Below are 16,864 nucleotides of genomic sequence, written 5' to 3'. Positions count from 1 at the left end.
TCCCTGCAACACCACCCTCTGCCCTAGAGCAGAAAACATCCACTGCCTCTTGTATGACATAGAACACATTCCCTCTTCTTTACAACTCCCCCCTAATCTGTCTTCCATATGAAGGACAAGAGTGTGGTGTGCCCATTGTAGGGGCTGCATGAGGGTGTGTGTGGGTTGTTCCCATCTCATTGTAGGGCTGCATGAGGGTATGTGTATGCGTTGTGCCCATCTCATTGTAGAAGCTGCATGAAGGGGCTGTGTGTGCGTTGTGCTCATCTCATTGTAGGGGCTACATGAGTGTGTGTGTGCGTTGTGCCCATCTCATTGTAGAAGCTGCATGAAGGGGCTGTGTGTGCGTTGTGCTCATCTCATTGTAGGGGCTACATGAGGGTGTGTGTGCGTTGTGCCCATCTCATTGTAGGGGAGGGGGGTGCATTGTGCCCATCTCATTGTAGGGGCTGCATGAGGGTCATAAAGGTGTGTATGCGTGTTGTGCCCATCTCATAGGGGCTGCATGAGGGTGTGTGTGCGTTGTTCCCATCTCATTGTAGGGGCTGCATGAGGGTGTGTGTGTGCGCGTTGTGCTCATCTTGTTGTAGGGGCTGCATGAGGGTGTGTGCATTGTGCTCATCTCATTGTAGGGGCTGCATGAGGGTGTGTGTGCGTTGTGCCCATCTCACTGTAGGGGCTGCATGAGGGTCATAAGGGGGTGTGTGCGCATAGTGCCCATCTCATTGTAGGGGGTGCATGAGGGGGTGTGTGCGTTGTTCCCATCTCATTGTAGGGGGTTCATAAGGGTGTGTGTGCATTGTGCCCTTCTCATTGTAGGAGCTGCATGAGGGTGTGTGCCTTGTGCCTATTTCATTGTAGGGGCTGCATAAGGGTGTGTGTGCGTTGTTCCCATCTCATTGTAGGGGCTGCATGAGGGTCATAAAGGTGTGTGTGCGTGTTGTGCCCATCTCGTAGGGGCTGCATGAGGGTGTGTGCGCGTTGTTCCCATCTCATTGTAGGGGCTGCATGAGGGTGTGTGTGTGCGTTGTGCCCATCTTGTTGTAGGGGCTGCATGAGGGTCATAAGGGGGTGTGTGCGCGTAGTGCCCATCTCATTGTAGGGGCTGCATGAGGGTGTGCGCGCGCTGTACGCATCTCATTGTAGGGGCTGCATGAGGGTGTGTGCGTTGTGCCCATCTCGTTGTAGGGGCTGCATGAGGGTGTGTGCATTGTGCCCATCTCATTGTAGGGGCTACATGAGGGTGTGTGTGTGTTGTGCCCATCTCATTGCAGGGGCTGCATAAGGGTGTGTGTGTGTTGTGCCCATCTCATTGCAGGGGCTGCATAAGGGTGTGTGTGTGTTGTGCCAATCTCATTGTAGGGGCTGCATGAGGGTCATAAGGGTGTGTGTGGATTGCGCCCATCTCGTTGTAGGGGCTGCATGAGGGTGTGTGTCCTTTGTGCCCATCTCATTGTAGGGGCTGCATGAGGGTCATAAGGGTGTGTGTGCGTTGCGCCCATCTCATTGTAGGGGCTGCATGAGGGTCATAAAGGTGTGTGTGTGTGTTGTGCCCATCTCATTGTAGGGGCTGCATGAGGGTCATAAGGGTGTGTGTGCGTTAGGGGCTGTATGAGGGTCATAAGGGTGTGTGTGTGTAGTGCCCATCTCATTGTAGGGGCTGCATGAGGGTCATAAGGGTGTATGTGTGTAATGCCCATCTCATTGTAGGGGCTGCATGAGGGTATGTGTGTGCGTTGTGCCCATCTTGTTGTAGGGGCTGTATGAGGGTCATAAGGGGGTGTGTGCACGTAGTGCCCATATCATTGTAGGGGCTGCATGAGGGTGTGCGTGCGCTGTGCGCATCTCATTGTAGGGGCTGCATGAGGGTGTGTGTGTGCGTTGTGCCCATCTCCTTGTAGGGGCTGCATGAGGGCGTGTGCATTGTGCCCATCTCATTGTAGGGACTGCATGAGGGTGTGTGCATTGTGCCCATCTCATTGTATGTGCTACATGAGGGTGTGTGTGTTGTGCCCATCTCATTGCAGGGGCTGCATAATGGTGTGTGTGTGTTGTGCCCATCTCATTGTAGGGGCTGCATGAGGGTCATAAGGGTGTGTGTGCATTGCGCCCATCTCATTGTAGGGGCTGCATGAGGGTGTGTGCGTTGTGCCCATCTCATTGTAGGGGCTGCATGAGGGTCATAAGGGTGTGTGTGGGTTGCGCCCATCTTATTGTAGGGGCTGCATAAGGGTGTGTGCGTTGCGCCCATCTTATTGTAGGGGCTGCATAAGGGTGTGTGCGTTGCGCCCATCTCATTGTAGGGGCTGCATGAGGGTCATAAGGGTGTGTGTGCGTTGCGCCCATCTTATTGTAGGGGCTGCATATGGGGGTGTGCGTTGCGCCCATCTCATTGTAGGGGCTGCATGAGGGTGTGTGCATTGTGCCCATCTCATTGTAGGGGCTGCATGAGGGTGTGTATGCGTTGTGCCCGTCTCATTGTAGGGGCTGCATGAGGGTGTGTATGCGTTGTTCCCGTCTGATTGTAGGGGCTGCATGAGGGTCATAAGGGTATGTGTGCGTTGTGCCCATCTCGTTGTAGGGGCTGCATGAGGGTGTGTGTGTGTTGTGCCCATCTCATTGTAGGGGCTGCATGAGGGTCATAAGGGTGTGTGTGCGCGTTGTGCCCATCTCATTGTAGGGGCTACATGAGGGTGTGTGTGCGTTGTGCCCGTCTCATTGTAGGGGCTACATGAGGGTGTGTGTGCGTTGTGGCCATCTCATTGTAGGGGCTACATGAGGGTGTGTGTGCGTGCGTTGCGCCCATCTCATTGTAGAGGCTGCATGAGGGTGTGTGTGTGTTGTGCCCGTCTCATTGTAGGGGCTGCATGAGGGTGTGTGCGTTGTGCCTGTCTCATTGTAGGGGCTGCATGAGGGTGTGTGCGTTTTGCCCATCTCATTGTAGGGGCTACATGAGGGTCATAAGGGTGTGTGTGTGCGCGTAGTGCGCATGAAGGTTTATGGACTAATTCCCTGTAGCACGGCCGCCTCAAGTTTCTCCTAAATTGAATATGTGTGTGTAAAGATGTGAATGAAACATAACAACAGCAGATTCAATTTATCATTGGAATGCACAGCCCTAAACTGTGTTCAAGCCCCATAATTCCCATAAAGACATCAGTCATTAGCTGGAGACAGAGTATGGACCCTACTTGTGACAGCAGTAGGGCAGCATACAATTTACTGTTACACCAACAATTGTCAGGGGCATTACAATGAGTGAAACACTTAAGGGTGGCTACAATAGAAGAGTCACAATTAAGCCAGCACATTTAGAAGGTGTTCCTTATTAAATCAGTGAATATAATACCATTACTGTGAAATAATGCTGCATAGAGAATAACTGAATAAAAGAAACCATGTGACATTATTGTATAGGTCCTTAGTCAGCACAAGCATGTCATGAGGTGTTCCTATAAGAGCACATACATTCATAATCCTTAGTAGGTCTAGGTACTCCTTAAAGGGACAGTCAAGTAAAAAAAATAATTCATGATTTAAATAGGGCATGCAATTTACTGTTATTACTAATTTTGCTTTGTTCTCCTGGTATTCTTAGTTGAAAGCTAAACCTAGGAGGTTCATATGCTAATTTCTTAGACCTTGAAGGCCGCCTCTAATCTGAAAGCATTTTGACAGTTTTTCACCACTAGAGGGCGTTAGTTCATGTGTTTCATATAGATAACATTGAGCTCAGGCCCGTGCAGCTCCTAGGAGTCAGCACTGATTGGTTAAAAATGCAAGTCTGTCAAAAGAACTGAAATAAGGGGCAGTTTGCAGAGGCATAGATACAAGGTAATCACAGAGGTAAAAAGTATATTAATATAACTGAGATGAGGGGCAGTCTGCAGAGGCTTAGCTACAAGGTAATCACAGTATATTATTATAACTGTGTTAGTTATGGAAAAATGGGGAATTAGTAATAAAGGAATTATCTACTTTTCTAAACAACAAAAATCCTGGTGTTTACTGTCCCTTTAAGCTCAAATCCTGACCTGTTTGTAATTACTGAAATTAGACTTCTCTGTCTTAATGTATATCAATCAGGGTGAAACCCCTAAAAAAACATAATTTATGCTTACCTGATAAATTTATTTCTCTTGTGATGTATCGAGTCCATGGATTCATCCTTACTTGTGGGATATTCTCCTTCCCTACAGGAAGTGGCAGAGAGAGCACCCACAGCAGAGCTGTCTATATAGCTCCCCCCTTAGCTCCACCCCCCAGTCATTCGACCGAAGGCTAGGAAGAAAAAGGAGAAACTATAGGGTGCAGTGGTGACTGAAAGTTTAAAAATAAAAATATATATATACCTGTCTCAATAAACAGGGCGGGCTGTGGACTCGATACATCACAAGAGAAATAAATTTATCAGATAAGCATAAATTATGTTTTCTCTTGTAAGATGTATCGAGTCCACGGATTCATCCTTACTTGTGGGATACCAATACCAAAGCTTTAGGACACGGATGAAGGGAGGGACAAGACAGGGACCTTAAATGGAAGGCACCACTGCTTGTAGAACCTATCTCCCAAAAATAGCCTCCGAAGAAGCAAAAGTATCAAATTTGTAAAATTTGGAAAAAGTATGAAGCGAAGACCAAGTCGCCGCTTTACAAATATGTTCAACAGAAGCCTGATTTTTAAAAGCCCATGTGGAAGCCACAGCTCTAGTAGAATGAGCAGAAATTCTTTCAGGAGGCTGCTGTCCAGCAGTCTCATAGGCCAAACAGATGATGCTTTTCAGCCAAAAGGAAAGAGAGGTAGCCGTAGCCTTTTGACCTCTCTGCTTACCAGAATAAACAACAAACAATGAAGATGTTTGACGGAAATCTTTGGTTGCTTGTAAGTAGAACTTTAAAGCACGAACCACATCAAGATTGTGCAACAGACGTTCCTTCTTTGATGAAGGATTAGGGCACAGTGAAGGAACAACAATCTCTTGATTGATATTCTTATTAAAAACAACCTTAGGAAGAAACCCAGGTTTGGTACGCAAAACCACCTTATCTGCATGGAAAATAAGATAAGGGGAATCACACTGTAAAGCAGATAGCTCAGAAACTCTTCGAGCCGAAGAGATAGCAACTAAAAACAAAACTTTCCAAGATAGAAGCTTAATATCTATGGAATGCATAGGTTCAAACGGAACCTCTTGAAGAACTCTAAGGACTAAGTTTAAGCTCCAAGGCGGAGCAACAGGCTTAAATACAGGCTTAATTCTAACCAAAGCCTGACTAAATGCTTGAACGTTTGGGACATCTGCCAGACGTTTGTGTAGTAGAATAGACAAAGCAGATATTTGCCCTTTTAGAGAACTAGCTGATAATCCCTTCTCCAAACCTTCTTGGAGAAAAGACAATATTCTAGGAATCCTAATCTTACTCCACGAGTAACCTTTGGATTCACACCAATAAAGATATTTGCGCCAAATCTCATAATAGATCTTCCTGGTGACAGGTTTTCTAGCCTGAATCAGGATATCAATGACCGACTCAGAGAACCCATGCTTTGATAGAATCAGGCGTTCAATCTCCAAGCAGTCAGACGCAGAGAAACTAGATTTGGATGCGTGAATGGACCTTGGATTAGAAGGTCCCGCCTCATTGGCAGGGTCCACGGTGGAACCGAGGACATGCCCACTAGGTCTGCATACCAAGTCCTGCGTGGCCACGCAGGTGCTATCAGAATCACCAAAGCTCTCTCCTGCTTGATTCTGGCAACCAGACGTGGGAGGAGAGGAAACGGTGGAAATACGTAGGCCAGATTGAAGGACCAAGGCGCTGCTAGAGCATCTATCAGTACCGCCTTAGGATCCCGGGACCTGGACCCGTAACGAGGAAGTTTGGCATTCTGACGAGACGCCATCAGATCCAATTCTGCTGTGCCCCATAGCTGAATCAGCTGAGCAAATACCTCCGGATGGAGTTCCCACTCCCCCGGATGAAAAGTCTGACGACTTAGAAAATCCGCCAGCCAGTTCTCTACTCCTGGGATGTGGATTGCCGAGAGATGGCAAGAGTGATCCTCTGCCCATCGGATTATTTTGGTTACCTCCATCATCGCTAGAGAACTCCTTGTTCCTCCTTGATGATTGATATAAGCTACTGTCGTGATGTTGTCTGACTGAAACCTGATGAATTTGGCTGCAGCAAGCTGAGGCCATGCCTGAAGCGCATTGAATATCGCTCTCAGTTCTAGAATGTTTATCGGAAGAAGAGATTCCTCCCGAGACCATAAACCCTGTGCTTTCAGGGAGTTCCAGACTGCACCCCAGCCTAGCAGGCTGGCATCTGTCGTTACAATGAGCCACTCTGGCCTGTGGAGGTACATTCCCTGAGACAGGTGGTCCTGAGACAACCACCAGAGAAGAGAATCTCTGGTCTCCTGGTTCAGATGCAGTTGAGGAGATAAATCTGCATAATCCCCATTCCACTGTTTGAGCATGCATAGTTGCAGTGGTCTGAGGTGTAGGCGGGCAAAAGGAACTATGTCCATTGCCGCTACCATGAGTCCGATTACCTCCATACACTGAGCTTTGATTTTCTGACCTCCGTCAGAAATATTTTCATTTCTACCGAATCTATCAGAGTCCCTAGAAAGGAAACTCTTGTAAGAGGGAAGAGAGAACTCTTTTTTATGTTCACCTTCCACCCGTGAGATCTCATAAAAGCCAACACAATGTCCGTGTGAGACTTGGCTAGCTGAAAAGTCGACGCCTGAATTAAGATGTCGTCTAGATAAGGCACCACTGCTATGCCCGAGGTCATAGAACCGCCAGAAGGGACCCTAGCACCTTTGTGAAAATTCTTGGAGCCGTGGCCAACCCGAAGGGAAGAGCCACAAACTAGTAATGCCTGTTTAGAAAGGCAAATCTGAGAAATTGATGATGATTTCTGTGAATAGGGATGTGTAGATACGCATCCTTTAAGTCCACGGTAGTCATATATTGACCCTCCTGGATCAGAGGCAGAATAGTCCGAATGGTCTCCATCTTGAATGATGGAACTTTGAGGAACTTGTTTAGAATTTTGAGATCCAAGATTGGTCTGAAAGTTCCCTCTTTTTTGGGAACCACAAACAGGTTTGAGTAGAACCCTAGCCCCTGTTCCTCTTTTGGGACTGGGCGGATCACCCCCATGGTATGTAGATCTTCTACACAGCGTAAGAACGCCTCTCTCTTTGTCTGGTTTACAGACAATCGAGAAATATGAAATCTCCCCCTTGGAAGGGAGTCTTTGAATTCCAGAAGATATCCCTGGGACACAATTTCTAAAGCCCAGGAATCGTGAACATCTCTTGCCCAAGCCTGAGCAAAGAGAGAGAGTCTGCCCCCTACAAGATCCGGCCCCGGATCGGGGGCTACCCCTTCATGCTGTCTTAGAGGCAGCTGCAGGCTTCTTGGCCTGTTTACCCTTGTTCCAAGCCTGGTTAGGTCTCCAGACTGACTTGGATTGGGCAAAATTCTTTGTAGCAGAGGAAGCTGAAACGGAACCACTCTTAAAGTTCCAAAAGGAACGAAAATTATTTTGTTTGGTCCTCATCTTATTTGATCTATCCTGAGGAAGGGCATGACCATTCCCTCCAGTGATGTCTGAAATAATCTCTTTCAGTTCAGGCCCGAATAGGGTCTTTCCTTTGAAAGGGATGTTCAAAAGTTTAGATTTAGATGACACATCAGCAGACCAGGACTTAAGCCATAACACCCTGCGTGCTAAAATCGCAAAACCTGAATTATTTGCCGCTAATTTAGCCAGTTGAAATGCGGCATCTGTAATAAAAGAATTAGCCAACTTAAGGGCCTTGATTCTGTCCATAATCTCCTCTAATGGAGTCTCCATCTGAAGAGCCTCAAACCAGAAAGCAGCTGCAGAAGTTACAGGAACAATGCACGCAATAGGTTGGAGAGAACAACCCTGATGAACAAACATTTTCTTCAGGAGACCCTCTAATTTTTTATCCATAGGATCTTTGAAAGCACAACTGGAGGTATAGTTGTACGCTTAGATAGAGTAGAAATAGCTCCCTCCACCTTAGGAACTGTCTGCCACGAGTCCCGCATGGTGTCAGATACGGGAAACATTTTCTTAAAAACAGGAGGGGGAGAGAACGGAATACCTGGTCTATCCCACTCCTTAGTAATAATATTCACAATCCTCTTAGGGACTGGAAAAACATCAGTGTAAACAGGAACCTCTAAGTATTTATCCATTTTACACAATTTCTCTGGAACCACTATAGGGTCACAATCATCTAGAGTCGCTAATACCTCCCTGAGCAATAAGCGGAGGTGTTCAAGCTTAAATTTAAAGGCCATCATATCAGAATCTGTCTGAGGAAGCGTCTTTCCTGAATCAGAAATTTCTCCCTCAGATAACAAATCCCTCACCCCTACTTCAGAGCATTGTGAAGGCATATCAGATACGGCTACTAAAGCGTCAGACGGCTCAGCATTTTTCCTAAACCCAGAGCTGTCCCGCTTTCCTTGTAAACCAGGCAGTTTAGATAAAACTTCTGTGAGGGTTGTATTCATAACTGTGGCCATGTCTTGTAAAGTAAAAGAATTTGACGCACTAGAGATACTTGCCGTCACTTGTGCGGGCGTTACTGGTTGTAACACTTGGGGAGAGCTAGATGGCGAACCCTCATTTACTTCTGATTGAGAATCATCTATTGCTCTATTTTTAAGTGCTAATATATGTTCTTTATAGTTTATAGACATATCAGTACAATTGGGACACATTCTAAGAGGGGTTTCCACAATGGCTTCCAAACATATTGAACAAGGATTTTCCTTGGTGTCAGACATGTTAAACAGGCTAGTAATGTAACAAGCAAGCTTGGAAAACACTGTAATCAAAGTAAATAACACTTAGAAATAAAACGGTACTGTGCCTTTAAGAGAAAAAAAGCTGCACAAATTCTGCAAAACAGTGTAAAAAAAGCAGTAAACTTAACAAAATTTTTACAGTAGCATCATAAAGACTTAGTGACTTTGCACAGCTATGCAAATAAACAATTAACCCCTTAATGGCAAAACCGGATTGAAAAAACGTCAAAACCGGTAAAAAAAGACTTTCAGCACCTTGCCACAGCTCTGCTGTGGCTAATACCTGCCCTTCAGAACGATTTGTGGGGGAAAAAACTTCTTTTACAGCCCTCAAACACAGCAGGAACCTCAGGAGAAGCAGTTAGATGTCTCAGAGGAAAAGAAACTGCGCAACTGAGGGGCAAAAATAGGCCCCTCCCACCTCACTCGATGTTTTGAGGCCTATCAGAGAAACACCAGAGAGTCTCTTAATTAACCATGCGAGTTACAAAACTCAAAAACAAGCCACAATGACTCCTTTAGTCCCTTAAAAAAAACGTTATAATTTCATCATTCACTGACTAAAAAACGTTTTTTCCTAACAGTGTCACCAGTAACTAATGAGCCCTTCAAGCAAGCTGAAATTCCTATCCAAGTGTCTGAATACAGCTTACCCTTCCCTCATGGGGATATTGTCAGCCTTTTCTAGAATTAACACAGTCTGTCTAGAAAAATATAGACTGAACATACCTTATATGCAGTTTAGCCTGCAAACCGTTCTCCCAACTGAAGTTTTCCAGTACTCTTCAGCCCTTGTGAGAACAGCAGTGGATCTTAGTTACAAAATGCTAAGATCATCATCCTCCTTGCAGAAATCTTCATCCCTTTTCTGCCAGAGAGTAAATAGTACACACCGGTACCATTTAAAATAATAAACTTTTGCTTGAGAAATAAAAAACTAACATATTTGTCACCACACAGCTCTTTGCCCTTCCTAGCAGTTAAGCAGGCAGAGAGAATGACTAGGGGGTGGAGCTAAGGGAGGAGCTATATAGACAGCTCTGCTGTGGGTGCTCTCTCTGCCACTTCCTGTAGGGAAGGAGAATATCCCACAAGTAAGGATGAATCCGTGGACTCGATACATCTTACAAGAGAAAAAGTCAAGCTTGGGTTGGAAATCTGTCTATAAGAACATATTGTGACTGGTCGCCTGCTTAATAAAAACAAAATTATGCTTACCTGATCATTTTTCTTTCCTGGCATGGAGAGTCCACGATTCCATTCAATTACTGTTGGGAATTCAGCTCCTGGCCACCAGGAGGAGGCAAAGACACCCCAGTAAAGCTTAAATATCCCTCCCCCTTCCCATAATCCCCCAGTGATTCAGCCGAGGGAAAAGGAAAGAGAAAGAGGAACACAAGGGGTAAAGAGGTCCCTGAAGATTATATAAAAACAAATGCCGCCTTAAAAAAAATATAAAAGGGCGGGTCATGGACTCTCCATGCCAGGAAAGAAAATAATTTATCAGGTAAGCATAATTTTTTTTCCCAATGGCATGGAGAGTCCACAATTCCATTCAATTACTGTTGGGAAACCAATACCCAAGCCAGAGAGGACACAGAATGGACAGGGAGGGAGAAATAAAGGCAGGCGGACCTAAAATGAAGGCACAACCACTTGAAGCACCTTTCTCCCAAAAGAAAACCTCTGCTGAGGTAAAGAGAATCAAGGATATAAAAAAGATAAAGGCCAAACAAGGAAAACAAGAAGATGTCTAACTGATCAGTTCCCTAAAGAAACAGGACAACTGAACATCTCCAGAAGGAGGATGCTGTCCAGTTGTCCATAAACTAATGAAAGGTGGCCCTCAGATAAAAGGAAAGAGTAGACACTACTGCAGGATCGTCTGCCTCAGAAACCTGCCAACCAATTACACCCTGTTCCAAATTAACATAGGACCCCTTATTTGATAGCAGCTTCACAAGTCTTGCATTCATTGAACTTGTGAGTTTTTGGACAGTTTCTGCTTCAATTTGTTTGCAAGATTTTAGAATAGCCTCCCAGAGCTGCTGTTTGGATGTAAACTGCCTCCCACCCTCATAGATCTTTTGCTTGAGGATGCTCCAAAGGTTCTCAATAGGATTGAGGTCAGTGGAGGATGGAGGCCACACCATGACTTTCTCTCCTTTTATCCCCATAGCAGCCATTGATGCAAAGGTATTCTTTGCAGCATGAGATGGTGCATTGTCATGCATGAAGATGATTTTATTACGGAAAGCATAGTTCTTCCTTCTGTACCAGGGAAGGAAGTGGTCAGTCAGGAACTCCACATACTTTGCAGAGGTCATCTTTACACCTTCGGGGATCCTAAAGGGGCTGACCAGCTCTCTTCCCATGATTCCGGCCCAAAACATGACTCCACCACCGCCTTGCCGACGTTGCAGCCTTGTTGGAACAGGGTGGCCGTCCACCAACCATCCACTACTCTATCCATCTGTACCATCCAGGGTTGCATAACACTCATCAGTGAACAGGACTGTTTGAAAATTAGTGTTCATGTATTTTTCTAGCCAATGCAGCCATTTCTGCTTGTGAGCATTGGTTAGTGTGGCCGAATGGAAGGTTTATGCACAGTTGCAAGACTCTGGAGGACTCTACACCTTGATGTCCGTGGGACTCCAGAGGCACCAGCAGCTTCAAATATCTGTTTGCTGCTATGTAATGGTATTTTAGCAGCTGCTCTCTTGATCCGATGCATGGATCTGGTCAAAATCTTCCTTAATGTGCCTTTATCTGCACGAATCCGTCTGTGCTCTGAATCAGCCACAAATCTCTTAATAGTGCGATGATCACTCTTAAGTTTTCGTGAAATATCTAATGTTTTCCATACCTCGTCCAAGGCATTGAACTATTTCACTCTTTTCAGCAGAAGAGAGATCCTTTTTCTTCCCCATATTGCTTGAAAATAGTGCTCTGTTTAATAATGTGGAACACCCTCCTTTAGTAGTTTTTCCTTTAATTGGGCTCACCTGGCAATCTAATTATCACAGGTGTCCGAGATTGTTTTCAGTGATCAAAAGAGCCCTGAGACACAATGCCATCCATGAGTTAAACTGGAAAAAAAAAAATTAATCTTTGTGACACTGAAATAGAATTTGCATAATAATTTGGAACAGGGTGTATATGTGATAAGAGTTAAAACAGAACTGTTAAAGGGCAGAGAGATCGACTACCATAATCCTCTCTTCTAAAGGAGCTACCAGACCACTAGGAATCGCTATCCCAATGAGAGGAACTTAGAAATATTAGTAACTCTTCTTCCACTTATACAGGGGTAAAGCTCCACATGGAACCTAGTTCCCTTTATATAAAGGCACTCGCCAGAGTAAAGGGAACCGTTGTGAATACTCTCAAAAAAATGAGAACTGAATGGCGGCTATAAAGCGTGTGAAAACGCACTGCTGAAAAAGCCACAGTCAGGGCTAAAGAAAAAAATTTGAAACCTGACCCCTATTCACATATATAGCAGGACTGATCTGGCCTAAGACTAAACAGAACCGGGACATAGGAGCAGTGAGGTTCCGGTCTCTGGCTGAAAGCCAGGAATCTGCTCATGCCGCAAGATATCTCAAACATGAGGATATATCCGAAACTAAATGATACAAACCCTTCTGAGGGATAGCAGGTCCCACCAGGTCCCTGAATAAACTTGCAATCCTTGCTTCAGTAGATAAATGAAAAGGACTTAGCCTCAGGGTCTTCTGCTGTGGACTCCAGGTCTGTCAGCTTCATCCGACCGCTGGAAGGGACCTGAAGATAAAAGTAGAGGAACCAACCCTGGTTTTCTATATAGGGGTTAACATAAATCGAGGCCCATTTATCAAGCTGCGGATGGAGCTTGAGGGGCCGTGTTTCTGGCAAGCCTGCTGGCTCGGCAGAAGCAGCAGTTATGAAGCAGCGGTCTAAAGACCGCTGATCCATAACCTGTCCGCCTGCTCTGAGCAGGAGGACAGACATCGCCAAAAATCACCCCGCTCTTCGGTGCAATGCTGAATACGGACAGCGTATTGCTCTTTGCATTCAGCGAGGAGAGCGGATCAGGTCCGCCAGACCTTTGATAAATATCCCCCATTGTTGGAGGAAAAGCAAGGACTACCTCACCGACCTCCAACTGCTAATAGCCACCATAACTCTTACTAAAGAGGATTACATGGACACAGCATTGCCTCAGGGAAACTAACCATAAAAGGGTTAAATACTTGATTTTCTTCATACACCATCTTCGCACACCTTCATGATGTACAAAGGCAAAGAATGACTGGGGGATTATGGGAAGTGGAATATTTAAGCTTTACTGGGGTGTTTTTGCCTTCTCCTGGTGGCCAGGAGCTGAACAGTAATTGAATGGAATCGTGGACTCTCCATGCCATTGGAAAGAAATGGAGATTAGTTTTGCCAACTTATAAAAAGAGGGCGAGAAAGGCCAGTACTTCTAGATGTTCTGATTACTTCAGACACCATTTATGTGAATGTAAGTTTTGATGCAAAAATTCCCGGTTTTTAAAAATTTGATTAAAAACAGGGGCAGTTTAATTCATCAAGATTTACATTTCACTCCTGTTGTGAAAAAAACCTTACCTTTTAAACTTGACAGCCGCTCCAGCTTCCCCCAGTCGTCGCAAGCCATTTCTGACGTCAAAAACGATGGATAGGTCATCCTCCAATCACGGCTTCCCCCCCCCCGGGGAATCAGTGTCTGATTCAACGCCGTGATTGGAGGAAGCCGAATTCTTCATTTTAGATCCAGAAAAAAGGCTTTGCGACGGGCGGAGGAAGCTGGAGTGGCTGTCAAGATTAAAAGGTAAGTATATTTTCACAACATGAGTGAAATGTAAATTTTGATGACTTAAAGTGCCCCTGTTTTTAATCAAATTTTTAAAAAACGGGCACTTTTGCATCAAAATTTACATTCACTTTAAATACAGTTTTCAGTGTGTATGTATATATATATATATATATATATATATATATATATATATACACATACATACACACATACATACATACATACACACATACATACAAGTGGCCCTCGGTTTACGCCAGTTCAATTTGCACCGTTTCAGAATAACAACCTTTTTTTTCAGTCATAGGACTGCTATTGAAATGCATTAAAAATCAGTGCACTAATTAAAATAGCCAGTAGGTGGAGCTGTCCGCTTGTGTTTCAGCAAAGTTATAAGCTAGTTTAACAGCCTGAAATTGATCTGTGTACACAGATCAGACAAGACCTATCGAGCAACAAGCTCTAGCAGGCACTTCCCTATTATCTTCCTGTCCAGCTGCTTGAGATGAGGGTGCCTAACTGCCTATTAATCACTGCAGATTGAAATGCATAGAATAGGTGCAGACCCAATATTATCTAACATCCTTACAATGCAGAGAACTGATTGCAGAAAAATGCAAGTAAAAAAAGTTTTTGTTCATTAAACTTAGTTTGATGATGATGCAATCTGTTGTGTAATTATTTTATTAGGTGCTGCTTAGCAAATGTTTTTGTTCATTAAACTTAGTTTGATGATGATACAATCTATATTAATAGGTTTATAATGCTGTTTAGCATTTAAAGTCTTCATTTCAAACTTGTATTAGGTGTTACTTATGACAATTTTGAGAGGGGCCTGGAACCTAACTCCCTCACTTCCCATTGACTTACATTATAAACAGGGTTTCAATTTACAACGGTTTCGATTTACAACTATTACTCCTGGAGCCTAACCCCGGCGTAAACTGAGGGCTACCTGTATATATATATATATTTGTTATGTTCTGCTCAGTATAACAAAGTGTATTATTCCACCCAGATAAAGTAGGAGGTGTGTAGGTAATACAGCAGTATGTATGGCGCAGAAATCGAGTAGATAAAATAATTAAGAGGTGTGATCTGCATAACTCCACACCCTATACCTCTTTTTCTTTCATGCTCCATAAGACTCACTGCTAAATCTATGTATACATCTTCTACCCCTCAAGCCAGGGCACTCACTCTACACTAAGTCTCTCAGGTGCTGACCAACCAGTGCTCTCATGGTCAGTGCCACATCCTCCACCCCATCAAGCCTGGGCACTCACTCTACACTAAAGTCTCTCAGCTGCTGACCAACCAGTGCTCTCATGGTCAGTGCAACATCCTACACCTCCTCAAGCCTGGGCACTCACTCTACACTTAGTCTCTCAGGTGCTACCAACCAGTGCTATCATGGTCAGTGCCACATCCTACACCCCCTCAAGCCTGGGCACTCACTCTACACTTAGTCTCTCAGGTGCTGACCAACCAAAGATCTCATGGTCAGTGCCACATCCTACACCCCCTCAAGCCTGGGCACTCAGGGCACTCACTCAACACTTAGTCTCTCAAGTGCTGACCAACCAGTGTGATCATGGTCAGTGCCACATCCTACACCCCCTCAAGCCTGGGCACTCACTCTACGCTAAGTCTCTCAGGTGCTGACCAACCAGTGCTCTCATGGTCAGTGTAACATTCTACACCCCCTCAAGCCTGGGCACTCATTCTACACCACTGGTGTTTAAACCTGTTCTCAGGCCTCCCCAACAGTCTAGGTTTTCAGGATTACCTTGGATGAGAACAGGTAAAATAACCATGTTTACTAATCAGTGGATTATTTCACCTGTGCTCCAGTTCAGATATCCACAAAATGTGACCTGTTAGAGAGGCATGAGGACAGGTTTGAAAACCAGTGCTCTACACTAAGTCTCTCAGGTGCTGACCAACCAGCGCTCTCATGGTCAGTGACATATCCTCTAACCCCTCAAGCCTGGGCACTCACTCTACACTAAGTCTCTCAGGTGCTGACCAACCAGCGCACTTATGGTCAGTGCCACATCCTACACCCCCTCAAGCATGGGCACTCACTCTACACTAAGTCTCTCAGGTGCTGACCAACCAGCGCACTTATGGTCAGTGCCACATTCTACACCCCCTCAAGCATGGGCACTCACTTTACACTAAGTCTCTCAGGTGATGACCAACCAAAGCTCTCGTGGTCAGTGCCCCATCCTACACCCCCTCAAGCCTTGACACTCACTCTACACTAAGTCTCTCAGGTGCTCACATACCAGCGCGCTTATGGTCAGTGCCACATGCTACACTCTTGTGTACTCTATCTGCTGCCTCTCTTTACACGTTAAAGGGACAGTCAAGTCCAAAAAAAACTTTCATGATTTAAATAGGGCATGTCATTTTAAACAACTTCCCAGTTTACTTTTATCACCAGTTTTGCTTTGTTCTCTTGGTATTCTTAGTTGAAAGCTAAACCTAGGAGGTGCATATGCTAATTTCTTAGACCTTGAAGACTGCCTCTAATCTGAATGCATTTTGACCACTAGAGGGCATTAGTTCATGTGTTTTATATAGATAACATTGAGCTCATGCACGTGAAGTGACCTAGGAGTGAGCACTGCAAGTCTGTCAAAAGAAATAAAATAAAGGGGCAGTCAGCAGAAGCTTAGATACAAGGTAATTACAGAGGTAAAACATGTATTATTATAACTGTGATGGTTATACAAAACTGGTGAATGGGTAATAAAGGAATTATCTTTCATTTTAAACAACAAAATTTCTGGTGTTGACTGTCCCTTTAACCCTATTTTTTTTTAGGATTGTCACGACCCTGAAATACAGCTGCTGATCAGTGTCTACACAGGTGTTTACCTGATACAGTTAATAGATCTGGCATACTACTTAGCTGAGCAATCCTTTCTCACTTTACAAATAATGATTTTTCTCTCCCTGGACACAGATGGAGCATCAGAAGGTTTCCCTCCAGAGCACAGCGAAGATATCGTATGACAAGGACACTTATCACATTCTGGAGCAGAACGAACGCTTTTTAAAGTCTCAGGTAATATAAAATCGATGTATCCTTGGCCTCATCAAATCAGACAGCGCTCCATGACCATGTGTATACCTAGATGGCTGGACCTATCAGCAGCAGG

At 44.8% G+C, this 16,864-nt stretch overlaps 1 protein-coding gene across 1 annotated transcript in view; it reads left to right on the top strand.

Moving 5' to 3' along the window:
* The window catches only part of LOC128642148 (integrin alpha-M), a 592,220-nt gene that overhangs the window by 428,896 nt on the left and 146,460 nt on the right, over nt 1-16,864 (top strand). The window contains exon 28 of the mRNA XM_053694828.1: nt 16,669-16,770. Within this exon, the coding sequence (XP_053550803.1) occupies nt 16,669-16,770 (102 nt within the window). The remainder of the gene's footprint in view (nt 1-16,668; nt 16,771-16,864) is intronic.

This window comes from Bombina bombina, chromosome 11 (genome assembly GCF_027579735.1).
Source record: "Bombina bombina isolate aBomBom1 chromosome 11, aBomBom1.pri, whole genome shotgun sequence".
NCBI classification, from domain to species: domain Eukaryota; kingdom Metazoa; phylum Chordata; class Amphibia; order Anura; family Bombinatoridae; genus Bombina; species Bombina bombina.
The sequence above is the reverse complement of the archived record's forward strand: the minus strand, read 5'-3'. Positions and strand labels throughout refer to the sequence as shown.